This window comes from Colossoma macropomum, unplaced genomic scaffold, assembly GCF_904425465.1.
Source record: "Colossoma macropomum unplaced genomic scaffold, Colossoma_macropomum, whole genome shotgun sequence".
Classification (NCBI taxonomy): domain Eukaryota; kingdom Metazoa; phylum Chordata; class Actinopteri; order Characiformes; family Serrasalmidae; genus Colossoma; species Colossoma macropomum.
Genome location: NW_023494805.1, coordinates 7,897,618 through 7,925,584, shown reverse-complemented (window position 1 = coordinate 7,925,584; position 27,967 = coordinate 7,897,618). Strand labels below are relative to the sequence as shown.

The 27,967-nt window shown below is 39.1% G+C and overlaps 2 protein-coding genes across 2 annotated transcripts in view; one reads left to right on the top strand and one right to left on the bottom strand.

Annotated features, from left to right (window-relative positions):
• Positions 1 to 395: 395 nt before the first annotated feature.
• Positions 396 to 19,654, top strand: si:ch73-40a17.3 (meprin A subunit beta). Its single transcript, XM_036596558.1, has 14 exons — positions 396 to 585; positions 1,865 to 1,892; positions 2,084 to 2,131; positions 2,246 to 2,286; positions 3,731 to 3,809; positions 6,538 to 6,655; positions 8,463 to 8,641; positions 8,896 to 9,114; positions 11,234 to 11,386; positions 13,641 to 13,856; positions 13,954 to 14,424; positions 16,523 to 16,702; positions 17,571 to 17,766; positions 19,155 to 19,654. The coding sequence occupies exons 1-14, from the start codon at positions 583 to 585 to the stop codon at positions 19,375 to 19,377; spliced, it is 2,154 nt and encodes a 717-aa protein (XP_036452451.1). The 5' UTR covers positions 396 to 582; the 3' UTR covers positions 19,378 to 19,654.
• A 3,913-nt stretch (positions 19,655 to 23,567) lies between these two features.
• Positions 23,568 to 27,967, bottom strand: part of phlpp1 (PH domain and leucine rich repeat protein phosphatase 1) — a 120,197-nt gene continuing 115,797 nt past the window's right edge. The window contains exon 17 of the mRNA XM_036596557.1: positions 23,568 to 27,965. Coding sequence (XP_036452450.1) covers positions 26,739 to 27,965 — 1,227 coding nt within the window. The 3' untranslated portion in view covers positions 23,568 to 26,738. The remainder of the gene's footprint in view (positions 27,966 to 27,967) is intronic.

Sequence of the window (27,967 nt, the reverse complement as noted above, 5' to 3'; positions counted from 1 at the left end):
ACTACTACTTCAACCTCTACTACTGGAATTGCTGCTTCTACTTTGACTACTACTAACAATAATACTTCTACCTGTACTGCAACTACTAATCTTTTTATTCCTTGTAATACTACTACTACTACTACTACTAATAATAATAATAATAATAATAATAATATTTTAGTGATTAATAGTATTGTTTAAAAAGGTTGGAAAACAATATTATACTGAAGGACTACATACATCCTCAAAGGTCTCTGTAATTTATCTCCTCTCAACACGTGTGAATGTGCAAAGCTTCACTATCTAAGATTAGATCTGTTTTATAGGCAGTGTGTACAGGACCATTTATACTTTGGTCAATCATTGATCTGCCATCACCTAAACCCTATATCAGCCCCATCATGCCAGCTCTGCAGATTTCAGCCTCACGCCTCCTTTACAACCCCAAAGGGGTACACTAAGTGTCCACAGATCAAAGTTAATTTTAGCATTCGTCTTGAGCTTCAGCTCCTCACCGTACGTTCAAGATGAAGTGCAAGGCTGCAGTTTGGGCTTTAACTTTTTACATCATATGCCCTCCTTGACTGTGAAGTCATATGCATGGTAAGTTTTGCCTCATAAAATACTTGATTCTTAATCTACAGTGCTCAGAGCAAAGCTAGTGTTAGCACATTCTGTCTCAAACTTTTGTATCATATCTTAAGATTTGAACTATTTAGTATCTACTACAAATGATCAATTAACCACTATGAATTATTCATTATCTATTAAGAATTATTCAGTAACTGCTCTGAATTAGTTAGTAACTACTATGAATTATTCAATAACTGCTATGAATTATTCAGTAACTACAATGAATTATTTAGTAACCACTATGAATTATTCCATAACTTCTATAACTTATCCAGTAACTACTACAAATTATTTAGTAACTGCAATGATTAATTCAGTAATTCAGTAAAATATTCATTAACTGATTTATTTAGTAACCACTATGATTTATTCAGTAATTGCTAAAACTTATTCAATAACTAATACAAATTATTCAGCAGATGCTATGAATTATTCAGCAACTATAATGAATTATTTAGTGACCGCTATGAATTGTTCACTGACCGCTATGAAATATTCAATAACTACAATGAATTATTAAGTTTCTGCCATGAATTATTCAGTATCTGTTATGAATTTATTCACTAACTGCTATGATTTATTTAGTGACCACTATGAATTATTCAGTATCTGCTATGAAACTACTATGTAAGTTCTGTAGTTATGACAGTGAGATGCTAAAGTATGGACCCGCATATAGACCCTTAAAGTTTATGGGGTTCGAGTCGTCATTTTTTTTTCCAATTTTCCAATGACTATTATATTAACTTATATATAATACTATATAAGTACATAAGACTGAATAATTATGTCCAAAAGAGAAATCATTATGGTTCATAGGTCTATTACACACTCTCAGAAATAAAGGCACTAAACTGTCACCGGGGCAGTACCCCTCGTGTCACTGGGGTGGGACCCTCAAGGGTCCATCTCAGTACCTTTAGTCAGGGAACGTAACTGTACCATAATATCCACTGAAATGATATTAAGTTGTACTGACTCCACACACCCCGTCTTGTCTCCAGGCTTTTATTTTATAGTTCTGTTTTAAAATATTAATTTACTTTTCACCTGGAAAAACTTATTTAAGGTTCACAATTGGACCTTAAAACCACTGTTGTACCTTTGAGGGAACATTTGCATTGTTTGTACCTTGATGAACAGAAAACATACCTGCACAGAACCTTTATTTCTAAGTGTGTGTGTTATAAAGTTCTACATTGTGGTGTTTTTGTGTCTGAATTGTGATTTATCTTTTTCTCCATCTTAGCCAACATCCAAAGTATCCAAAGTCATCGGTAAGCTGGATTCTTAACTTTGCAATTCATAGTGATGAACATAATGATATAAGTGTACAGTGATGAGCTTTAAATGACATCATGTGACTGACAGTTGTCCAGTTATCAGACCCAAAAAAAACGTTCTAAATCAGACATAACCAAGCTGAGCATTGAGCTGATTACCTCTGTATGTTGATTTGATTTGACAGAGTTCGATGTAGATGGTGGTAAAGCGGATCTCTTTGATGTTAATGAAGGTAAAAGAGAAGAAAACCTTTCATACAGTTCTGTTTATTCAGTGTCTGTAAAGTAAAACAGTCACTAATAAGAGATGCAGAATTCCAGATCACCGGTTTAATGTTTGTTCACAGCGGCTGGTCTCGACCTGTTCGAGGGAGATATCGTGTTAGAGGTGAGTGAGAACCACACTAACCCGGGTTACTCCAGTTTGAATAAAGAAAGAAAGTTTAAAAGAAAGACAGACTGACAGGAAGAAAGAAAGACAGAAAGATAGAAAAAAAGAAACAAAGAAAGAAACAAAGAATAAAAGGATGACAGACTGACAAAAAGAAAGAAACAAACAAGCAAACAAACAAAAATGATGATGCAGACAGAAAGTAAGAAAAAGAAAGAAAGAATGAAATTCAGAGAGAAAGAGAAAAAGACAAAAAGAGAGAGAGAGAAAGAGAAAGAAACACAGAACAAAGAAAGAAAGAAACAAAAGAATGACACTGACAAAAAGAAAGAAAGAAAGAAACAAACAAACAAACAAACAAAATGATGATGCAGACAAAAAGTAAGAAAAAGAAAGAAAGAAATTCAGAGAGAGAGAGAAATTCAGAGAGAGAGAGAAAAAGAGAAAGAAACAGAACAAATAAAGAAAGAAACAAATAATAAAAGAATAAAACAGACTGCAAAAAGTAAGAAAGAAAGAAAGAAAGAAACAAACAAACAAACAAACAAAAAATGATGCAGACAGAAAGATGTATAGAAAGAAGAAAGAGGAAGAAAGGCAAGATGTATGAAAGAAAGAAAGAAAGAAAGAAAGAAAGAAAGAAAGAAAGAAAGAAAGAAAGAAAGAATTTCAGAGCGAAAGAAAGAAAGAAAGAGAGAAATAGAAAGAAAGAAAGAAAGAAAGAAAGAAAGAAAGAAAGAAAGAAAAATTCAGAGAGAAAAATAGAATTTCAGAAAGAAATTCATAGAAAAAAATAGAATTTCAGAAAGAAAGAAAGAAATTCATAGAAAAAGAAAGAAAGAAAGAAAGAAAGAAAGAAAGAAAGAAAGAGAAAAATAGAAAGAAAGAAAGAATGAAAGAGAAAAATAGAAAGAAATAAAGAAAGAAAGAAAGAAAGAAAGAAATTTAGAGAAAAAAATAGAATTAAAGAAAGAAAGAAAGAAAGAAAGAAAGAAAGAAAGAAATTCAGAGAACAAAATAGAAAGAAAGAAAGAAAGCAAGAAATTCTGAGAAAAAAATAGAAAGAAAGAAAGAAAGAAAGAAAGAAAGAAAGAAATTCAGAGAAAAAGAAAGAAAGAAAGAAAGAAAGAAAAAAGAAACAAAGAATAAAAGAATGACAGTCTGTCAAAAAGAAAGAAAGAAAGAAAGAAAGAAAGAAAGAAAAAAGAAACAAAGAATAAAAGAATGACAGTCTGTCAAAAAGAAAGAACGAAAGAAAGAAAGAAAGAAAGAAAGAAAGAAAGAAAGAAAGAAAGAAAGAAAGAATTGAGCAGTTTTCTTCACTGTAAAGATCAGAGGAGTCTGATGATTCTATGATGCTGTTTATGAGTCTCAGGTATCAGAATATAAACTGTCTGGTAAGAACCTCTTGCGTAACGTCTTGTTGATGCTCTGACGGCAGAGACAAGGACGGAACTCCATCATCGGGGATCAGTACTTGTGGCCGAAGACGGTTCCCTACTATTTCGAGGATGATCTGGGTGAGCAGAGTCAGAGCTGCATATTCACTGCACAGAATGCAGCTGTTTTTACATGAGCAGCTGCACTGAAACGTCATTGAATGAAATCAACTCAGTTTTCTGTTTCAGCTCACTTACTTTTGAGAATGACTCTGTTGATGGTACATATTTTATTCATGTGCAAATGCATAAAATATATTTCAATATATGATATAACTTTTCAAAATACACTGCCATTCAGAATCACTTGCCATATTAACAATTACTATCATTATTATTTGAACATTTCAAGAATTCTGTGAAGGAAAAGGTATTAAGTGATAAATTATATATTGTATACCGTTAAGCTCCTGTTTTGGTCAAGTTCTTTAATTCTCAATTTGTTCACCACTTCTAAAATATGATGAATTCTAGATTAATTTTATTATAACTTCATTTTCATTGCCATGAAGATTTTTCAGTAATTTGAGAATCTTTAGAGCTCCTTTCATCATTCCAAGCACACCTCAGCATCCTGCTTATTATATGAAAGCTGTTAAATTGTACAGGACAAACATGTTGGAGTCATTTTATATATTTGTTGGCAACCAAATCAGTTTTATATTGATTCATTGATTCCAAACTTTTGCAATAGAAATTCCAAACTTTGGAATATCTCAAGTATATCTCAAGTCTTTTAATCTCCTGCATAAATTAGTGAGCAAGTACAGCGATCATAATCCAGTTATGTAAGTTTATGGCATTAATACATTTGCCAATAACTCAAGGAAACAACGAGGTTATCAAAGAAACACAGATAAGGCTGGGAATGTATCAGTCCAGCATTATTATTTGAACTGTTTGAAACATTTATACCTACCTTACAACTCTATTTGTATTCATCAGTGGACTCTACATTGGCCACTACAGTCTTCAATATTGTAGTGGCAGTTCAATTATAAATATATATGGGTCATTTCATGCCACTCACACAGGGCCTGTCCAGTTATGTAATGAATTTCTGTGAAAAAGTTAAGCATTTACCATACAAACTGTGCTGAAATTGCAATCTTAGTTCCAAAAAAGTTAGGAAAGGTTAGGAAGAAAGTATGTAAAATGCAAACAAAAATAAAAAGAGGTGATTTGTAAATCCACTTTGATCTTATGAACTTCATTGTTCTTTAGAAATTTACGCTCATTCTGAAATTGATGCCTGTAACACGTTCCTAAAAAGTTTAGACAGAAGCACTTTAAGACTAAGAATGTTTTGAAATGTTCAAAAACATCTTAAACAGGTGATCCAGGCAGGCTCGGACATAAAAGGAGCATCCAGGAAAAGCTGAGTTCTTTATGAGCGAGGACGAGTCGAGGCTCACTACTTTGCCAAAACTGCATCAGCAAAAATCCAACAGTTTAAGAACAACATTGCTTAGTCAGGGATTGCAAGGATTTTAGGTATTTTCTGCTCTGCAGTGCATAAAAACATCAAAAGATTCAGGGAATTCAAAGAAATCTCTGTGCTTAAAGGGGCCAAAATTCACAACTTAATGCCCGTGACCTTTGACCCCTCAGACAGCACTGCATTTGAATTTAGCATGTTTCTGTGATGGAGATCAACCATTGTTGACCAACATGCAAGTTAAGACTGTACTATGCACAACAGAAGCCACAAGTCAACGATGTCCAGAAACGCCGCCGACTTCTCTGGGCTCGAGCTCATCTGAAATGAACTGATGCAGAGTGAAAACGTGTATTGTGGTCTGATGAGTCAACCTTTCAGATTCTTAATGGAAATAATGGACGTCGTGTTCTCTGGGTCAAAGAACAAAAGGACAATCCAGATTGTTGCCAGTGGCAAGTCCCAACATTTATGGAATGTGTTGCAGGCATCAAATTTGGATTGAGCACATATTTACAAAAAAACAATGAAGTTCATAATGTTAAACAAAAAATATTGTGGTTTCGTACTGCTTTCAATGTAATGTTAAAGAAGCTAGAATTTACTCATCACTGCCTTCTGTTTTATTAGCATTTCACATACTGTCAAACTTTTTTGGAACTGCGTTTGCAGGTTTTTAGTTATGAATTTTTAATGTTTGTTCCATCATGTTCTAATTCACATCTTAATATTGAGTTTAACTGGTTATATAATGACTGAAGCTGAGCTGAAATACTGACTGGATATAAAAACAATCTGGCATAAAAGATACAGTACAAATAAAAAGTGCCTCATCAAGTAAATTAGCTTGTCATGGAGATTTATGAACAAGAAACCAGTTCAATTTTAAGTGAAATATGTTCCTCAATGTTGTATTTATACCCAGTTAATATTTATATATTTATATTAATTCTGTAATAGGTTAAACTCAATACTTAAGATTTAGAACTAATCTTAAATATTGAGGCTAATATTTATGGGCTAAACTTTTTAAAATGGACTAAACTAAAATGTATAACTGAAACCTATTTGGAGCAAAATTTTTAAAATTTTGTATTTTGCATGGTTGCGTGATTTAAATAGAAGCTCTTTGTTTAAATGTTTCATGGAAATACATGATGTGACTGGACAGGTCCTAGGTAAATTGGCATGGAATGACCTATTAACATTATCTTTGTCTATTTTTTTAAATACTTCCATTAGTATTCAGGACATTTAATTCAATGTTTGTGATTTTACTACATACTTCGTCTACATAAAATACTTTAGTTTTACATTTTCATTCAGACATTTGACTCCCCCAGTAAGAGCATCTCCATGTATGCTCCACAGACATCAATGCCAAAGGGGTCATAATGAAGGCCTTTGAACAGTATCGCTTGAAGACATGCATTGACTACAAACCCTGGAGTGGAGAGGAGAACTATATCTCTGTGTTCAAAGGCAATGGGTGAGTGAAGATATGCATAAAACCCTACAACACTGTGAATATTTAAAGCATTCAGAATAATGCTTTAATGTGGTGTTCACTTACCCATGTACCCTTGAGAGTAATGTTTTACTGTAGTTCACAGCAGCAGTGAAGAGGTTTTTGTGTTGTCCATGTCAGAGCTGCTTATCAGACATCTACAGCTCACGTATTGAAGATATAAAGATTTATGGCTCTCATATAAAATGGTAATAAAATGGTACAAAATAGCTTGGGTCTATTACAGAGTAAAAGCCTTGCTAAATATTGCAGAAAAACATCATCCTCCACTATTGAACGTATATAAATCAAAATAATACTGTTAAGATAGCAGATTTCCCCCCCTTACTCTACATGTGACTGATCAGTCAGGGCATGTTCGGTGTCCAAAGTTTAGGTTTAGCTCTTTAGTTTTGCACTGGAGCTCTAAGGCTAATGCAGCTAACAGGTAATGGGAGCTTAAAGCCACCTGGTTAGCACTGCATGGTTTCTGACTGTGGTTGTTATCCATGTTTATAGAAAACATTGTATCCTACAGCTTCAGAACCAAGTCTAGAAGCTAGTCTATTGAGATTACTTAATGAATTGATGCAGTCTGAGGCAAGTCTTGATGATTTCAGCATACAGTTAGACAGTGTTAATTATTTATTTATATTTATGTTATTACATATCACTGCTGTCGGAACAAAAACAAAAACATTTTTGACGTGTTTCAGTTTTTGACATAATTTGAAAATGGCTGTTGTCCTTTACATAGTGTGTAAATTTCATGATGAAGGGACCGAAAGAAATGGCCCAAAATGACTTGGATTGGAAAAAAATTGGTTCCATTGACTTACATTAAAATAAAGTATGTTTTTTGCTTCTCCTGTAAAGTTTGCATTTTGGAGATCTAAGGTTCTGTTTCAACAGCGGTGTTATATTGCTGCCAATACTTTTCAGGCTCACAGCAAAATTAAAGAAGCAAACTTCTAAATATATTGACATTTGAAGGGATGTTTGGTCTATCCATCACTGCAAAAACCATGCAAAATAAACATGTTTCAGTTTAAATGTTTTCCATTAGCACACAGGATATGCATACTGACATGTTTATCAGTTAGCTTTCACTTTTACATACTTGTATATTTTTCAGCCTCATTTGCAAAAAAATTCAGATTTTTCAGTATTATTGGTCCTCATTTATCAACCACTCTTAAGAACGAATTTCTTCTTAAAACCCACTCACGCAGTTTGACGAAGATTCTAACATTCACCAGTGTTTCCTTATTTGGGATTTATTCTTAGGTAAGAACAGCATCTACACACACTCAAGAGCACAATATATGCAAACAATTCTGTAGATTAAGAACACGTCATGAATCTGACGTATACTTTTCCTTAGGACCTTTCTCAAGAACAAACTCAAGAAAAAGTATAGGGAAAGTATTGGTGAATGAGGCCCATTGTGTCCACCTCCACTCCTTTCACAACCCTTGCTTTCAGTTTTCCAAAGAAATCTGCAGGGATATTTTTCCACACCTCCAAAGTTCAGTCTTAGAAGTTGGTTGCATTTTCTGCTTTTCACAGTCCCAGTGATCCCAAACTCATTTAGTGATGTTGAGGTCTGGACTCTGGGGTGGCCAGTCCACTGTTTTGAGATCTGAAACTGTAAAAGTAATAAACTGCACTTAAAGGACATCTTGATTGAAAATTAAATAAATGAAAGAGTGGCCTTTGACTTTTCCACAGTAATGTCCAAGTCTTTGAATTTTAACAGTTCACTGGCCCTTTTCCTCTATGTGAACAGGTGCTTCTCATCTGTTGGGAATCGTCATGTGGGAAAGCAAAGTTTGTCCATTGGTTCAGGATGTGACCGTATTGCCACCGTTGAGCACGAGTTCCTCCACGCTTTGGGCTTCTGGCACGAGCAGTCCCGCTCTGACCGGGATGATTACGTCACCATCATGTGGGATCGCATTTTAGAAGGTACTCCACCCACCAGACTGGCTTTCAGTTTTCTGTTTTTCATAAATCCACTGAGACATTTTCCACACCTCCAAAGTTCAGCCTTAGAAGTTGGTTGCAAAAAGGTATAACTATAAAATGAAAATCTTATTGTTACTGACCATTTTGACTGAAAATGACCTGGTTGATTTTGACTGGTCTATGAAAATGAACATCTCAGTTCATTTATTTCTCTGCAGTTCTCCATTGACTCACATCATGGTTTCTTCCCTCAGGCAGGGAGCACAATTTCAACATATACAATGACACCACATCCAGCAATCTGAACGTGCCTTACGACTATGGTTCCATGATGCACTACAGCAAGACCGCCTTCCGTAATGGCACTGAGCCCACCATCGTCACCAAGATTCCTGCCTTCAGTGATGTTATCGGCCAGCGTATGGAGTTCAGCGACAGTGACCTGCTGAAGCTCAACCGGCTCTACAACTGCAGTAAGAGCTCCTCTAATTACAGTGCTGAGACAGTAATGTCGGAGTAATGGTAATTCTGTGTTTAGCACTAAAGTTTGGGCAGTGTTCCTCCTGATTACCATCAAACTCACTAAAAATGTCCACTTTTAGCTTTCATTTCCCATCACAAAGTTTTGGTACTCCGCCAACACCCTATCTCTTCCCTGTTCCTCAGTCCATCTCTCAGATCTTTCCCTGCCCATCAAGGGGGGTCTGGCCTTCTGTCCTAGAGCAGAGGTTCCCAAAACCCAGCCCAAGTTCTCAGAGTCCTCTCTCCTCCTATAGTCATATAATCTCTCCTCATATTACAACCATTTATTGAAGGCATGGTCCGAACTTAGAAGTGGCAAAGGATGTCCTAATACTGGTGGTTGCACCATGTTACCTTACATTCTCTCTCCTCTGTTCTGTTTTTGAACTTTGAACCAGACAATGACTTTGTTTACACGCAAAAATTTTTGCCAATCCGATTGAATACACTCAAATTACAGATTAAGACTGAGGTGTTTATATGTTCACTCTATTCCACAATCTGATGAAAAATCTCTGTTTACATGCACACTACAAAAAATCCGATCAAAATTATGTGCATGAGTACCACTTGGTGTAGACGTTACCATGACAACGAGCATCACGTGAATCCAGTCAGTGAGACGAGCAGCAGTGAGCAGTGCTTTTGTTTTTAATTGCTTTAAATGATGTCAGACTCAGGAAAACGTACTTCATATGTCCTTATTAAAGGAGGCAGAGAGGAAGACGTCGTGTTCTGAGACACATAAGCTGGACGTCCGTCCCACCGCCGTCTTTTAAAGATCAGAATATAAACTTTGTCTCCTCTGCAGACCAGTTTCTTCTCCACCATGTTAAACCTTATAAACTTTCACTATGACGCAACGAACATGATCACAACGTACTTAAATGTTCTGATAGAGAATGTAATCAGATACAGGCGTTTACACGGAGATTATTCTTCTATTTAATGGATTATTTACAGGATTGCACACCTCATTCAATCGGATAGGAATTCTGAATGGCCTCAAACAGACTAGACCATTCTGACTGAGGTGTATACATGGACGTATTCTATTCCAATTGAGCTATCAGTCGGATTATTAACATATTATTAGGCTGCATGTAAACGTGGCTATTTAGTCTTATTCTCTGTTCATACAGCTTTTGTGTTATTGTTTGTATCTGGTGTCAACCAGAGGAGGATGGGTTCCCCTTTTGAGTCTTTGTTCCTCTTAAGGTTTCTTGCTCTTAGGGAGTTTTTCCTTGCCACCATCACCATTGGCGATGCTCATGGGGGCTTGGACCCAGATTTTTCTGTGAAGCTGCTTTGTGACAAAGTGCTTTATAAATAAACTTTGACTTGACTTGACTTGAGTAGGGAATAAGAAAAAAACAAATATATACTCCCCAGTTAGCTATTCATGGGCCATGCCTTATAGAGCAAGCTTTTACCATAACCCACTGGTGTACACATTGAGTAAATCTAGCTTGGAAAGCAGCAAACTTAAATGAAGGCACTGCATCTGTTTGATCAAATTGATCTGATAGCTGAGAAAGGGCAGATACAAAGCTGTCTATCAGTATCACTGAAGTCCAAACAAAGTCATGTATCTGATGTATCTTTACAAGAGATGGCACAATCATTCTTTACTTATAATGTGAGTCAATGTAATGAGATTTTATTCCAAGTGATTCTGAACCATTTCTTTTGGTCCATTCATCATAAAATATCAACACAATGTTAAGGGCATCTATTAGAAGATATGCCTTTGCTCCACTGTGACTTAAATATTAAGCTTCTATTTAGTGAGCTAAAACTGCATTATTTGAAGGACAGATTATCTGGGTAACCATCAAATTTAGGCATGACTTTCTGCTGTCAAATGTGTGACCAGAACCAGATACCACTGCATTCAGTTCCACTGTGAAATCTTCCAGCACCCAGATGCTTTTAAACACGTTTCATCACCTTGTGTGATGGTGTACAGGGGTAAGCCAAGGACATGAAGCACTTTTATGACTGTCCAAAGTGTGCCATTTATTGCAGCTAGTTGGTTGATGTTTATCTTTTTTCTTCTTCTTCTTCTAGCACGCGGCTCCACTTTCTTGGACACCTGCGACTTTGAGCAGGAGAATATTTGCGGGATGATCCAAGGTCACGACGACATGGCAGACTGGGAACGTGTCAGCATGGCAACCGGCGGACCTGATACTGACTACTCTAACATGGGGCAATGCACTGGTACAATATCCGTGGTCTGACTACTCGTCCGACTACTCACTATCCTTCTCCGTTTAGATTTAAGCACTGCTGACCATGAAACATGACACTCATTTCTAATAAAATTTATAATTAATTTAGTTAATTGTCCTCGGGAAAGGTATTCCTACCATAGACGCTGTTGTTCAAGGCGTCCCCCAGGGATACATCCTAGGGCCCCATCTCTTTGTTGTCTATATTTTGCCCTTTGGTCAAAAACGTGCCACCAATTTTGTTGTTATGCTGGCAACATTGAAATTTATATTAGCACCAGAAACTACCATTGTTCTGCCACCACTACACTAATATCCTATGTTCATGATATCAAACATTAGATGCATTTTAACTTTCTGAAACTGAATCCCAATAAAACTGAAGTCTTATATACTGGCCCTAAATCCATCGTAATAAGACTTTATCCTCAACATATATGGAGAAGCTGTTAAATTTGCCTTGGTAGGTGGCAATTTGGGTGTCACGACTGATCCATCTTTTTCCTTTGGAACCCACCTTATGGTGGCAGACAAAAGCAGGATTTCCCATCTCTGCAATATTCCAGCTTTCTTCCATGCAAGTTTAGAGGACGTTGAGAGATAAAAGGAAAGAATTGACCTGTTCAGTGGTATTTTGAGCTAGATTAGTTTAGTCTGCTAACGTGATCATCTCCACTGCGCTCTCCTTAGCACTGTTCAACATTTGGCAAATGTAGTTCAACATTTATTTGATGATGAATAGAAACTCACACTAGTTTATTTTCAGATTATTAGTGTTACGGTGGGAGTTTTTGATTCTGCTTTGCTCCTGCAGGGTCCTTGGCATAAGGGGCAGGGTTTGGAAACGGACAGGCAATTTGAATAATCAAGCATATTCATTAATGTTCGCATTCTTAATGAGTGTTAAGGTTGATGAATGCTCTTATGCCATTTTATTTGACTCCTTGGCATAATAACAATAATAATACATAAACATATTTAACAACTTATTATCCAACATTGCATATTTATGGTTTAAATGATGACTTCAGTGAATTTCTCTTTCTTCTTTTCACAATGCTTTCACTAATAGTTAATTTTTTTCTCCCTCTTTTCTCCCCTTCCCTCCAAATTGGAACTAATTGGAGATAATGTTGTGTATACACCGATCAGATCCTCCTTGTTTCTATGCTCATTGTCCATTTTATCAGCTCCACTTACTATATAGGTGCACTTTGTAGTTCTACAATTACAGACTGTAGTCCATCTGTTTCTCTGCATACTTTGTTAGCCCCCTTTTACCCTGTTCTTCAGTGGTCAGGACCCCCATGGACCCTCACAGAGCAGGTACTATTTGAGTGGTGGATCATTCTCAGCAACAACACTGACGTGGTGGTGGTGTGTTGTTGTGTGTTGTGCTGGTCTGAGTGGATCAGACACAGCAGTGCTGCTGGAGTTTCTAAACACCTCAGTGTCACTGCTGGACTGAGAATAGTCCACCAACCAAAAATATCCAGCCAACAGCGTCCTGTGGGCAGCGTCCTGTGACCACTGATGAAGGACTAGAGGATGACCAACACAAACTGTGCAGCAGCAGATGAGCTATCGTCTCTGACTTTACATCTACAAGGTGGACTGACAAGGTAGGAGTGTCTAATAGAGTGGACAGTGAGTGGACACAGTGTTTAAAAACTCCAGCAGCACTGCTGTGTCTGATCCACTCAGACCAGCACAACACACAACAACACACCACCACCACGTCAGTGTTGTTGCTGAGAATGATCCACCACTCAAATAATACCTGCTCTGGGAGGGTCCATGGGGGTCCTGACCACTGAAGAACAGGGTAAAAGGGGGCTAACAAAGTATGCAGAGAAACAGATGGACTACAGTCTGTAATTGTAGAACTACAAAGTGCACCTATATAGTAAGTGGAGCTGATAAAATGGACAATGAGCATAGAAACAAGGAGGTGGTCATAATGTTATGCCTGATCGGTGTATTTTGGCTTGTGCAGCAACACCGGGTATGAGAAAGCACTATATAAATTAAACATTTTATTATTTTTATTGTTGTTTCTGTTGATTTAATAAAATATTAATCTTACATAGATGTTGTCCCAATAAAAAATAGTTTTATAATACTCAATATTTTACTGAAATAAACTATTTTAACATCATTAAATCAAATAAGACAAACTTTAGTCCCGTAAGGCTTCCATGGTTTGACACAGGCCTTTTGTGTTCTGACTATTTTGTCCTCAGGGAGGGGCTACTTCATGCACTTCAGCACTATCAATGGCAATGGAGGGGACACTGCTATGTTGGAAAGTAGGTTGTTGTATCCTAACCGAGGTTACCAGTGTCTGCAGTTCTTCCACTACCACAGTGGAAACCCCAGTGACCAGCTGGCCATTTGGGTGCGAGAGTACGACGAGGCCAACCCTAACGGCACACTACGCTTCATTCAGCAAATCGATGGTGAGTCTGGATCAACAGAAGAATAACTGCCCATTTAAACTCTCCCAGTAAACTGGATTGTATGGTTGCACATAATTCTTTAATGCCTTCTCTGAAGGACCTCCTGAGGATCTGTGGCAGCTCCACTATGTTACCCTGGACGTTTCCAAGAAGTTCCGTGTGGTGTTTGTGGGCACCAAAGGTTCCGGAAGCTCCACGGGTGGGCTTTCCTTGGATGACATCAACTTGTCTGAGACCACCTGCCCAGAACATGTGTGGCGGATCAAGAACTTTAAGAGTGTGATGGAAAACACACCAATAGGCACTGCCATCTACAGCCCTCGCTTCCAGTCCAAGTACGGCTACACGTTCCAGATGGGGTTGTATCCCAATGGTTCTGAAGACTCTCTTGGGGAGCTGGGAGCCTACGCCCATCTGACGTCCGGAGATGATGGGGTCGACGCTGGTCTCGTCTGGCCCTGCCCGTGGAAGCAGATGACTATGATGCTGATGGACCAGAACGCAGACATCCGCAGACGCATGTCCAACCAAAGAAGCGTCACGACTGACCCTACTGAGGTGGCAGAAGGTAGGACTGCAGAAGATCCTTTCCTTTCCTGCCATGCATGATCCTATCACTTGTACCTACCACCAGAAACGAGGTAGATCCTTTAGAAAATTGCTGTAATAGATTGAGTTTATTTGTTTACTGATTTTTTAACATGTAGACAAGAGTTGAAGAGAAGACATGATGAATACATCACCGCTGCAGAGTGAATTACAACTCAAACAGCAAACGGAGCAATTCAGAGTAAATTATAGTTGACTTTGATTTCTTTCTGTAATTCACTAACAAATTCTTTTACACTACCAGCAATATTAAGGGGGGTAATGGTGGGTAATGCTCTAGTTCATTAGGCAAAAATATGTAATTGCAAACAGAGAGGCACTGTTTCTGTTTTATATTTGCATTTGAAATTTGACATCTTTCTAGCTTGTTGTTCTCTTTCCAAATTCAATTTTAATGCAGTTCATTAGAAAATGCAATTTTACTCATAATGTTTACATTTTAATCATCATTTCTGATACCATTATTGCATAATCACATAAGGCATGGAAATACAGTTCTGGTAATACAATTACTTTTAATTACAACTACTCATAAAGCATCTAAGTCTCTGTGTAAATTAAATTTTAATACTTGAGCACCAGTGGCAAATTTAAATGGATTTTTTTTTTCTAGAATTTTCATTTTGAGCCAAACTTGCATGTGTGAGTGCAAAATTTAAAGTCAAACTGAGGATTACATTGCCAGTTTGCATATTACATTTTCATTTAAATTGTACTGATTTGCTTCCATACAAAACAGCGAGCTTCTATCATTAAAATTGGTTCAGCTGATTCACCCAGTTGGTCCTTTATAGCCTAGCAACCGTAACTATGCCCAGAATACCTCTGTAAATCTTTACAGTGTGCCGCAGCATAATTGCAAATCTGAAAACTCGCCTAATATTCCCAAGAATTAATCAATTCTCAAACCAAAGACACAAGAGGAGATGTGTAAGATCTCAATTAATGTGTGCTGCCTCTGAAGCTCGGATCAGCGCCGCTATGGCGAGTGGGTTAGTATCCAGCCAACATGGGACCCCTCGAATACCAGGGGGTGTTTCACACACTGTTCTAAACTATGAAACCGCTCGGAGCAAACCAGGTGATTTCCTCAATGGTTACACCCCCCTGAAATGGCCGCATTGCATTTTGGGATGCAGTTTATCATGAAGACAGATCTTGCTGCGTCCGGGAATATTATGGCAGAGCAGTACGTCATCCAGGTATCTTAGGCGTACTGGGAACATTCATGTTAATTCACATGCTGCATACTACTTACTCATTTATTATCTTGTTTTTTTCCCAGCATCTTCACCTGGTGTTAAGTTAACCCTCTACTGCACGTGTTATGAAAGCAATTTAAAAAATAAAAAATATTTGATTTACTTTTCTTGCATAAAATGGACCTGATTACTAAATATCAAAGCATTTAAAAAATAATGTGTGCAGGTGTCATTTTGGGGTATGTTGCCCTGAGGCAACATTGTGCGACAATGGGAAGAAATGATACAGAGCCGTGTTCCCAGAAATGGTTTGTGGCTGGTCAAATCCATTCCACTGCCACACAATGTTGCTTCTAGGCAACAAACATATTTCTGCAATTTCTCATAACAAAAAAAAATACTAAATGTTAAAAAAAGGTTTAAAAGTGGCCACTAAGAGACAGTGTGACAAGAACATGCTTTTTTATTGACATACTCAAACTGTTCCCTTTATTGTTAACCCTTTCATTGTCTTTAAATATGGATAATGTTATTGTAAAGTGAGGAAAACGAGTTTGTTGCCCTGAGGCAACATTGTGCAATAGAGGGTTAAAGTTATCTTGAAATAGTTTTTCTCTTGTCTTTATGTAATTATGTGGCTTTAAAAAGACACATAATCCAAAAGTAACAGAAAGTAATCAGATTATGTTAGTTTAATATGGAAATTCTTTGGATTTGCTTCAAATTTACTTTTTTATTTACTTGCATATATTTTCAAGGCAACTCTTCCAACCCTTTAGACAAACGTGATGTGTCTGACTATTCAAAGGCCAAATGTGTTCAAATTTGTTGCTTTGGTATCTTTTTCTTTTATAGGATCAGAAATACTTTTCTGGGATGACCCACGTAAAGTGGGCATGGAAGTGACGGAGTCAGATGGCACTAAGTATTTCAGGGGTCCTGGACGAGGAACTCCGGTGTACCTGACCCAGGCCAGAGCACTCAGCAGGGACTTCATCAAGGGTGGAGACGCCATCTTCCTTCTCACCATGGAAGGTGAGGAACATTACAATGATTTAAGCTCATTTAGAGACGCTGTACGTGAGGTTTGTATATCTAAATCATTTTTTCAGTGCTTTCAATTCATGAGTACAGTCGCATGCAAAAGTTTGCGCGCCCCTGCTCAAATTCAAGGCCTTGTTCAATTTCTAAGTGAAAGTAAATGAACACTTATGCACACTAAACTTAATATGTGGGGGAAAAATAAAACAGAAACTGTAGCCTGTGCAAAAGTTCTAACACACTTTGTATTTTCTTTTAGTTTTTCTAATATTTTAAAATCTAGCAAATAAATAGAAATGGTGGTCTAAATATTTTTTTATAGTTTTCTATAGCCGACTTATTTTCACTTAGAATAAAGACAAAAACGCAATTTGATCAGGGGTGTTTTCAAACATTTGCATCTGGCTGTAACTGTTGAGTTTTGACGAGCTACTAGTTAAATTTACACCAAGTTGAGACCAAAATGAACCCAGTGAAGTCACCATGTTCACCTCAGCTTACGCTGGGCAAACACTACAAGTAGTTCTGTCAGATTTAAAAATGAAACTGCATGAACAGATTATTTTGTGGCCTAATCAATCTTACAGTTGACAAAGATGAATATTTGATGTTTTCACACAAGGTGACCTGGGTGTAGCGTGAAACTAACAACATTCTGGGATCAGCTTGGGGGGGAAAAAAAGATTTTGATGAAAAATTCTGTAGTGTGAGCCCAGCCATGGGGTATCTTCAAGTTTGACCCAAATCTCAGTTTGTTGACCCGTGAATCTGGGTTTGTTGTACAGCCCTGTGGGCCTGTAACTAAATAATTATCATCAGTTTTATCAATTGTAATTGATTTTCTTTGTTTTTTGCCTTGTAGATATATCCTACCTGGTGCCTTCTCAGCCCCTCCCCTCATCAACAGCCCCTCCCACGAGTGAAACTCCCACCACCACGACCACAAACACGACCGCGACCACGACCACGACCACATCTCCTCATGATCCATGTGCCACAGTGACGTGTGAGAATGACGGGGTTTGTGTGAAGGACAGTGCGACACAAGCGGTGTGCAGGTATGTGTACATGTATGATTAGCTTCCTACAATTACTGTGTTGGACTGGTGGCCTGTCCAGGGTGTGTTCTGTGTTCCACGCTATGAGTGCTGGGATAGGCTTCAGAACCTACATGACCCAGGAGGATAAGCGGCTTAGAAAGTGTGTGTGCGTGTGTGTATGTGTGCGTGTGTGTGTGTGTGCGTGTGTGTGTGTGTGTAGTTTCCTTGAACTATTCTATATAGCATCCAGAAGTGTTCAGTGTCAATCTTGTAACAACCTTATCAAAAGGTTCTACATAAAACTGTCTATAGCACCTTCATGCACATTTTCCAATCTGAAGAACCCTTTTATGACCCTTTAATCATGCGAAGCGTTCTTTGAGTGTTTTCTTTAATAAAGAACCCTTCAGTGTCAAACTTATAACAATAGAATAACCCTTCTGGGTGCTATATGGAAACTTTTTTTCAAAAAGGTTCTATATAGATCCGTCTACAGCACATTCATGCACATTTTCCAATCCAAAGAACAATTTCAGGATGCAGAGAACCCTTTAATCATGCAAAAGGTTCTTTGAGTGTTCTTGGTTCTATATGGAACCATTTTCTTTAATAAAGAACCCTTCAGTGTCAAGCTTGTAACAATAGAAGATCCCATTTTGGGTGCTATATTGAAACCATTTTCAAAAAGGTTCTATATAGAATCGTTTATAGCACACTCGTGCACATCTTCCAATCCAAAGAACCCTTTCATGATGCAAAGAATGCTTTAATCATGCAAAGGGTTCTTTGAGTGTTCCTGGTTCTACATATAACCATTTTCTTTAATATAGAACCCTTCGGTGTCAAGCTTGTAACAATAGAAGAACCCTTTTGGGTGCAATATAGAACATTTTCAAAAAGGTTCTAAATAGAACCATTTACAGCACATTCATGCACATTTTCCAATACGAAGAACCCTTTCATGACGCAGCGAACCCTTTAATCATGCAAAGGGTTCTTTGAGTGTTTATGGTTCTATGTAGAACCATTTTTTTTAATAAAGAACCCTTCGGTGTCAAGCTTGTAACAATAGAAGAACTGTTTTGGGTGTTATATAGAACCATCTGTAGCCCATTTATGCACATTTTTCAATCTGAAGAACCCTTTCATGATGCAAAGAACCCTTTAATCATGCAAAGGGTTCTTTGAGGGTTCTTGGTTCTATCTAGAACCATTTTCTTCACTATAGAACCCTTGAAGCACCATCTTTTTTAAGAGTGTATTTGTTGTCACACTGTATTTTACTTGTCATTAACTGTGGCTCAGTAACTCCACCACATGCCATCCTTTGGCTCTCTGCCTTATTAAGCCTGAAGTTAACCATCACTTCTCTAATTGTTACGCTAAACAGAACTCTCTCTCCGCAGGTGTGCGGTTGGGGGAGACTGGTGGTACTACGGCGACAGGTGTCAGTTTAAAAGCTCGACTCAGGAGAACGTGGTCACGGCGGTCGTGGCCTCGGTCGTGATCTTCGTCGTCATGCTGGTGGTGACGGTGGTGAGCGTGGTGTGTCTGAAGAAGAAGTACACGCGGAAGATGAACGAGATGGGTGGCGGCATCGTCATGAATAACATGTCTATAAAATCCTGAAGCTTTTAATACACATTCCATTAATAACGCAGAGGAACTCATAATTAACCTGTGCTTCAGGACGCCTGTGGGCTCTCGCTGTAATTGGTTCTCAGGTAAATTACCTGAGGGCTCAAATCAGATCAGCATGCATTTCAGAGATGCATCGTTTAAGGATCTTCTTCATTTCCATATATATTTGATTCCGGCAAACTTCAATTGCCTCTTTTTTAATGTGAATTTTTTCTGCCGTATTTTAATTGTATGTGACTCAGTAAATATCTTGTTGTTAATTCAGCTCATTTCATTCTTTTCTTCCTAAAACCTGCTGAAATGTGTTTAGGCTTCACTATATGTCCAAAAGTTTGTAGACACCTTTCTTCTGAAATCAAAGGTATAAATAGGGAGTTTGCCCCCCTTTGCTGCACTAACAGCCTCTACTCTTCTGGAAAGGCTTTACACTAGATGTTGAAACATTGCAGTGAAGATTTGATTGCATTCAGCCATAAGAACATTAGTGAGGTCAGGTACTGATGTTGGATGATCAGTTCTGGGCGACGCTTGTCATTGGGCATGGTGACCTCATGTGCGACTGCTCCGGGCCATCCCATTCTATTGCTCATGCTTTTCTATGGAGGTCAGAGTAGCACTACCAGACTTATTAAGCAATGTTCTGATTGGACAATGCAGGATTAAAAACAAGAATGTTCTTTGTTTCTGATGACACTGGTCTTGTCAGTGAGCCAGAAACCACAGCAAGACCATACAGACCTGGTTACAGTTACAATGATACCAACACGTCAAGCATATGCAATAACACTGACACCTAGTGGCTTCTCTGTGAAAGCACAGGATGGGTGCAAGGTCAACAGCATGGTAAAAGCTATTCCACTGTAGAGCTTTAAAGGGTGACTTTAAAGGGTGACTTTAAAGGGTGACAAGAACGTAAATGTCAGAGCTAATGATGATATTGATATTAGAGGAGAATGGACCGTGTTAAAGAGCCCCTGTACTCAAAAATGTGTTTTTAAATGGTTAACCTCTCTTGGATGACTTATTTTTACAGATTGGTATTGGTGTCAAGTGTGTAGCTATAATGCAGAGTTTTTTCCATTGAAAACACAGGCTGGTCCAGTGTGTGTGTGTGTGCTGGGGTGCTACATAGCATCTTAGTACAATTAAGCTTCAACCCATCATGGCCCAATGTAATAAAATATGCCTATGAGAGGATTATAACAAAAATTAATCAGATTATGCCATGTTGACCAAATACTTACAGCCACAGAGAGCAAACCACATAGCAAACATATATCGGTCTGCCGGCTTGATAAGGTCAGCACCTTAGTGACTGTTTGCCACTGCTGGTCCACCCAGATTACTGTCCTGCATACAAGCACTAACAAGTTTTTAATCTCCCCAAACACATTTTAAATGCACATTGCATTTTATTTAGACAAATATTACCAACAACTGAGAGAAAAAAGTAATGACTGGGCCTGATGTAAAGTGATGTTATAGAGAATGTTGTTGCCGACACTGAGCTGGATTAAAATGATTTACTAATTTACAAAGTATAAACAAAGAAAGAAGGAAAAAATCAGTAATTTGGACCGTGAGTGGAAAATGAGCAATAATAGGTGAAATTTTGTCCAATGCTCTGCGTAACCACCAGTGGGCCACCCAGAAAACAGTCAGCAAAAAATCTTCTTGATATCAGGGAAACACTAGCATAGCTAACCTAATGTTTGAGATGTTTGGAGTGTGTAGTTAACAGTTAGCTAAAATAATTAGATGACGACAGCATTTAATCTTTACTCCACATCCATCTAATCTGTCAAATATGATATGTTGAACTGTTGTCCTAGTAGCAGGCAGCCGTAGCTTAGCATGATACAAATTCCCACACCACTTTCAGTGTTAGCATAAGGCACTAACTAGCTTAGCAAGCAGGCCAAAAAATCTGTCTCACTGAGGTTCCATGGACACAACTTTGGAAAATAAAGACTCAAATCTGAGGCAGTGAACTGTTTTTTGTGTGTGTTGAGCTGTTAAAATGTGCTAATCTTGCTCCTTTGCTGTCCTTGGAAGCGTAAGAGACTAGCATTAGCTTAGACTAAAACAGTTTAATACACCACAACATGGGTTCAACATCTGCAAGTTTGGGGGAAAAAAGACTAAAATCTGAGTGAGTTGAGTTGCTGGTGCTTGAGGGCCAAGGCCGACTCTAATTTGTTCTGTGGTGTGTTGAGCTAAGTGGTCAGCCTGTCCAGTTAGTGCTAGCATAATCAGGGTCTACTTTGCTTTTCTTCACACAGTAACTGCAACTGTTCAAGTTCAGCTTATGGTTTAACATTTTCTGGGTGTTGATTTGAAGATTCTGATAGTTTATATTCTGATTATTAATGTTACAGCAGGAGCTTATTTGTTTCTGCAGCTCAATCTGTTCAAACATGGAGGGCTGTACTCCTAATCACCCAACCCAGATAGCAAGCATGTATCGGTCTGCTGGCTTAGTAAGGTCAGAACCAGAGAACTTGTAGAGAGGAGAATTACCACTCTGTAATGTCTTCTGGGTTTCTCAAACACTAGAGGGCGCCCCTGAGTGAGTCCAAAATGAATGGGTTAAGATGGAGCATTTGAGGCAAAATCATAGTTTATAAATGCTTAAACATTTTTGATGTAAAAGAATGCGATCACTGCCCGAACACAGAATGGCACAAAACACTGCTGTTATATTATATTATGTTATAAGAGCTTTTAAACTCGAGCTATAGAGGTGAGTGCAAGCAGCCAATGAGCTGCTCCGCTCGGCAACCAATCAGCACTTAGTAGCAGTAATGTTAGCGTCCTGCTGCCCAAAACCTGCTGTAGAAAAATGAAACACACAGGTGAGTTTTCCTTGTTTTGTTAGTGAAATACATCCTTCTACTTTCTAAAACTAAAGGAAAGTTCTGGGCGAGTGATTAGAAACTATTTTAACTTCTCGTTTTTAGCCGTTGAGCTCCATTTACTCCCATTTACTCCCATTTATTGAGGACTCGCTCGCAGGCGCCCTCTGCTGTTTAGCAGTCCTGTTTTTGATATAACGGGGGAAATAGGAAGTGGCCAGGCTCCTCATAAACCAACTCTGGGTCAGCACCCCGCTGACTGTTTGCCACTGCTGGTCCTCCCTCGGACCACCCAGATTATTGTCTTGCATAAAAAGACTAACTAGTTTTTAATCTCCTTAAACAGGTTTTAAATTTACAGACTTTTATTTTGGAAAATAAACATTTATCACAACCAGTTGAGACAGGCCTAATATATAATTACTCTGTTGAAAAATTAGTTGTTGACACTGTGCTACATAGGTTACAGCTGCATAACTGGCTTTATTTATGATGTTGCTGTTAAAGTTTTTTACTAATTTTGAAATGATAACGAAAGAAGGAAGAATAAGTAAATCGGACTGTAAGTGCAAAATGAGTGATGTAAAGTCGGCTTTTGTCTAATTTGCTTAACTACCAGTGGACCACCTGGGAAAATGATGTGCAAAAAAGCCACCCATCGTCTTGCTATGTGGGAACGTAAAAAGCACAGCTTCCCAATTGGTGAAGGGGTTGGTTTGGAAATGATGTGGCAAGGGAGCGTTTACAATTTGCATAATTCATATGCATACATGCATATTCATAAATCTTTACACTCGTAATGAAAAATGTGCCAATTTTAGCACGTTCCTGGGCATAACAGTAATACAACATTATTTAACAAAAATATTTGTCATTTTTTATGTTTAAATTATGACTAAGTGGCATTTTAAAAAACTCACAATAAAGATAAAACTCATTGTTTACCTTACCTTTGTGCCCAAAAACAACAGAACAAGGAGCCTTAGAATGATAAATTTAAGATTTATTATAACAAAAACAGGAACTTGTGTGGTTTGCTTACAATTCCTAATAGATAAATTTGTTTGCATTTCTGGACTCGACAGTCATGCTGGTGACAAAGGGAGAATGAGGTGTTGGTTTGTTTGTGTGTGTTTAACCGGACAGTGATGACGAGACTGAGCATAATGTGCAGTTCGTTTTATGTCCTCCGTTTTTGTGTTTATGCTCTGAATACATATGCGTACTTGCCTGTAAGAGGAAGGAGTAAGCTTGTCATAGACACACAGTTCCTTTAAAAAGCATCCGTATACAATATTTCTTATTTACAATCATTGGAAAATCACCATTTCTCGCAGAGAAGATTAGTAAAAAAGTGACTAGGTCACCATAAAAGAGTAAGCAACTCCTAGGAGTTAGTCTTTCCAAATTACTACTAAATTTCTATTTTTTACAGGCCTGAAGCCTTGATTTAGTGAAGAAATACAGTCTTACATAAGTGCCCTATCTACAACAGATAAGCGTGGTATTATCGGTGTGTACTACACATCACCATCCATTTCAAACAAAACGATTCTGAGCATTTCTTTTCTTCTTTTCCAAATCATTTCTTTTAGAAGTCTCTTGCAGCATTTCCACACATAAAAAAAAGATATGGTAAGTTCAAAATAAAAAACAGGAAATCACAAAATCCGTAATTTTGTCGTGTGGTAATGCGTTAACATTGCAAGACTAGTGTTGAATTCTATAGATACTGTTTCTTTATGTAAATAAATGCTAAACAGTCAGTAAATCAGTAGTGAACTGCTTGAGCTCTTAAAGGGGTGTGGCACAAAGTAGTGTGCAGGGCAGGGCTGAAGTCTCTTAAAGGGATTGGCTGATGTAAGTTCCTATTCGTCGGCTTGCAGGAATCGGGGTCGTTGCCGCGGTCGTGCGGATGTATGGCGCAGCAGCCCAATGGCGTCTTTCACATGTGCTTGAAGATGCCGGACGCCACTGTATGTACTGCAGACTGTTTAAGGTTAAAATGTCTCGGTTAGCTCCTCTCCAAAGATGCGTTTGTGGGTATATTCGATTATACTGATCATATTCCACATCATCAGTACTTGGTTTGATTCCATAAAGGGCCACCATGTCTACTGGATTCAAACCATATACCACGACACCTGACATCACTAAGCAGATCTCCTTCCGTCTGTTGCAGGAATGGTTTGGCAAAAAATTACACAACCGTACTTTTAACCCGTACTTTTACTTTTAATTACAGTGTCCAAATTCTGCTTGTTTAGTTTAAACTGGAGCTGCGAGGCTAATGTTGCTAACACTAAAAAGCAATAGTCACCCAAATATTTTCTGCAAATATATCCCAAAAACTTCTATCTAGATTACCTACATAATTTCTGTTGCTTGTTGCTTAAATGTTAAAATTACTGTTAAATCTTGAATTTTATATTTGAAGCTATATATATATATATATATATATATATATATATATATATATATATATATGTATTTCTAAACAGAATAAACAAAATCATGAACGTTATTTAGTGCAACGGTCTTAAACTTGGAGGGAAGTCAGGTTCTGTGTGGGAAACAAAACGCCTTCTTCCTAAACTGGCTGACTGCAGCATTTGGCTACAAGGTGAAGTTCTGTATATTATAATAACTCACAGCAAGTCATACTATGTCCTAAACCGAAGACCTGGATGAGTTATGAGACGGTTTAGAGAAGTTCAGGGGATGTATTTACAGAAAGGATCTGGGTGACTACAGACCTCTAGAGTTTGTTGGCAACTTTGTAGCTCCAGAGCTAAGCTAAAAAAGCAAAATGTGGACATGAAACTATCTTGGCTGATCGACTACGTCTGTGTTGAGTGGAAAAACTGTGTAAATTAAGATTTTCTGCCAAAACTCCTTTAAGGAAAAGAGCTTGTTAGTGAACTAAGGGGGTGCTGTTCCAATCCTAAAACAAATACTTAAACCAGTGGTCACCAACAGTCCTCCTGGAGATCTACCCTTTACCTTCAACCCGAATCTAACACACCTCATTCAGCTACTCGAGAACTTCTGAAGGCAATAATTAGATGGATCAGGTGGGCGGATTAGGGTTGGAGCTAATTTCTGGAGGAAGGTAGCTCTTCAGGAGCAGAGTTGATGACCACTGGTTGTAGACACTGTGGCAAAGGTCAAGGAGCAGGCCTTTATACAAACGCAAATCCCAGTCCTCTTGGACACCTGTACTGCACAATTTAACGATCTTCCCCTTTTAGCTTACTGGCTAATTATTTCACCTTTTGTGTACTCAGGTTGGTCACAGGGAAAACAGAGATGCACCAAGAATGGTAATGCGTAACTCTGCACTAGGGCAGACCTTGTCCTGGAGATCCACTGTCTTGCACTGTCTTGTCATGTTTTCGCTGTCCCAGCACACTTGATCCTGCTCATCAGGTAATCATCAACACTTTGACACCATACAAGGCAGTGGATCCTCAGGACTGAGCTGAGAAACACTGCTCTATGGGAATGGTTTCCAATCCACTCCTTGGGCACCCCGAGATGGTCCACAGCAGGTTACCAACCCTACTTATGGAGATCTACCTTAATTCAGATTTCACTGTGTTAGATCTGTTGTGTTAGATCTCAAATCTAACACACCTCTTTCAGCTTACAAAGACTTCTGAAGGCAATAATCAGATCAGGGGTGTCCAATCTTATCAGCAAAGGGCTGGTGTGGCTGCAGGTTTTCATTCCAACACAGCAGGACCACATCTGATCAGTTGTTTGAAGACTTACCAATTAATTAAACAAGAAGAGTCAGCTGTGCTCCTGTTTATTTAGAATAAAAACCTGGAGCCACGTCTGCCCTTTGTGGATACCACTGAATTAAAGAGATCAGTTGGGTTCGACAGTTGTTGGAGCAAAAGTCTGTGGGAAGGCAGATCTCCAGGAACAGAGTTGGTGACAACTGGTCCACAGATTGTCCTTTCTCTCTCAGAATCCAACACATCGGAAACAAGAAATCAAGGACTGAACTTCTGGTACAGGTGTGCTGGGAGCTGAGATGCAGCAAAATGTAGACCGTCTGAGGTTTCCTGAGGACAAGGTTGCAAATCAATTTCATTCATGCACACTTAAAAATAAAGGTTCCAAAATGGTTCTTGACTTGGTCATGTAGATCTAGGAAAAACCTTTAACTGGTTACATTTTGAGGAGGTTCTTTGAGCTTTACAAAGGTTTGTCAGGTTTGCATATCTCAATCAAAAATAGTTTTCCATCCACTGACAGGTTCTTTAGGAAATCAAAAGTAGTTCCATGGCATTGCTACGAAGAACCCTTTTAGGCACCTTTATCTTTAAGACCATGGGAGTCCAGCACGGTTTGGTGACATCCCTGCATAATCACACCTACTAAACCTGATGCATTGAATCAGGAAATTACATAACTGTGATGGACTACATCCCCCAGGACCAGAAGTGATGATCCCTGCTCTACGGTGCAAGTATATGTATTTTATTAGAGTGGTGTATCATAATAGTCGGTGGGCTGGTCGCTCTTGGCGGGCCTTTGCTGCTCCTGCTGATGCTGCTTCATGATCTCCTTCACCTCCTCCTCCAGCTCGGGTGGGATGATGAACTGGTCATCTGGGTCGGGCTGTGCAGGTGCCGTGAAGTATCCCCCGGACTTTTTAGAGGGCTCATCGGCGGCCACCTCTATAAGGTTATGGCTCCTTTCCTGAGGTGCCACCGAGCCGTTCCCTCTCCTCTTCCCCCCAAGGGTTTTGCTTGGAACTTCGGTGGTTATCCCAGGGTTGCCCACTTTCTCAACTTGCTGATTGCTGGTAGCAATGGCTGGTGCTGCCGTCTCTGCTACCAGGTCAATGGGACCAGCCTCTTCAGGAGCCTCAGGGGTGGATGGTGGAGGAGGGGGTGGAGGAGGAGGTTGCAGGAGGTGCAAACAGTGGATATCAGCCTCTACTTCCACTCGGCTGCCGTTGGAAAAGACTCCAGCAATGGGTTCCTCGTCCTCGCTGTCCAGGCCGTTATCAGAAAGTGCGCTGGAGAAGGTTGCGCTGGACAGCTGCCGCTGGAAAGAGCTTGCCGCTGCCATGATGGAGGTTGCCACTGTGCATGAGGTGGCACCCGCCGTGACGGAGGAGGCTGGGTGGAGAGAGCAGCAGGGGAGGAGGCGGGTATTCGGGTTTGGCTGCAGAGCCTGGTGGGTCTGCTGGTGGAGGTGCAGGTGGGCCTCTTGGAGCAGGATCTGTGGTTCATCTGAGGAAGCGGTAGAACCCACTTCTGAGCTCATCTCTGAGGCGCTGACCTCTGAGCTGATCTCACTGCAGGAGGATGGTGGCACACCCGCGGAAGAAGAGGGCGGGTAAAGGCCCGGTCCAGGGCTTGGAGGCGGCTGAGGAGCAGCAGAGGAACAGCAGCAGCAGCAGCAATCCTCGGCCACGCTCAGTTGCACTACCACGGCACTCAGGCTGTCTGTGCAGCCATACGCCTGTGCCAGAGTGCATAGCTTCTTGGCAGCGGCCAGAGCGTCCGGAACCTTACGTACCGCCTCCACTGCTTCGTCTGGGTCCAGCGCTTCGAACAGGCCACGGCTGCCCAGGATGAAGAACTCATCCCGGGGAGTTAGCGTGAGCGTGTGCACATACGGTCGAGGGAGTACAGCAGGATACAGGAAGGAGTAGCCCATGATGCGAGTGGAGTCTGTCACGCCGTTCACTTTGTTGTCCT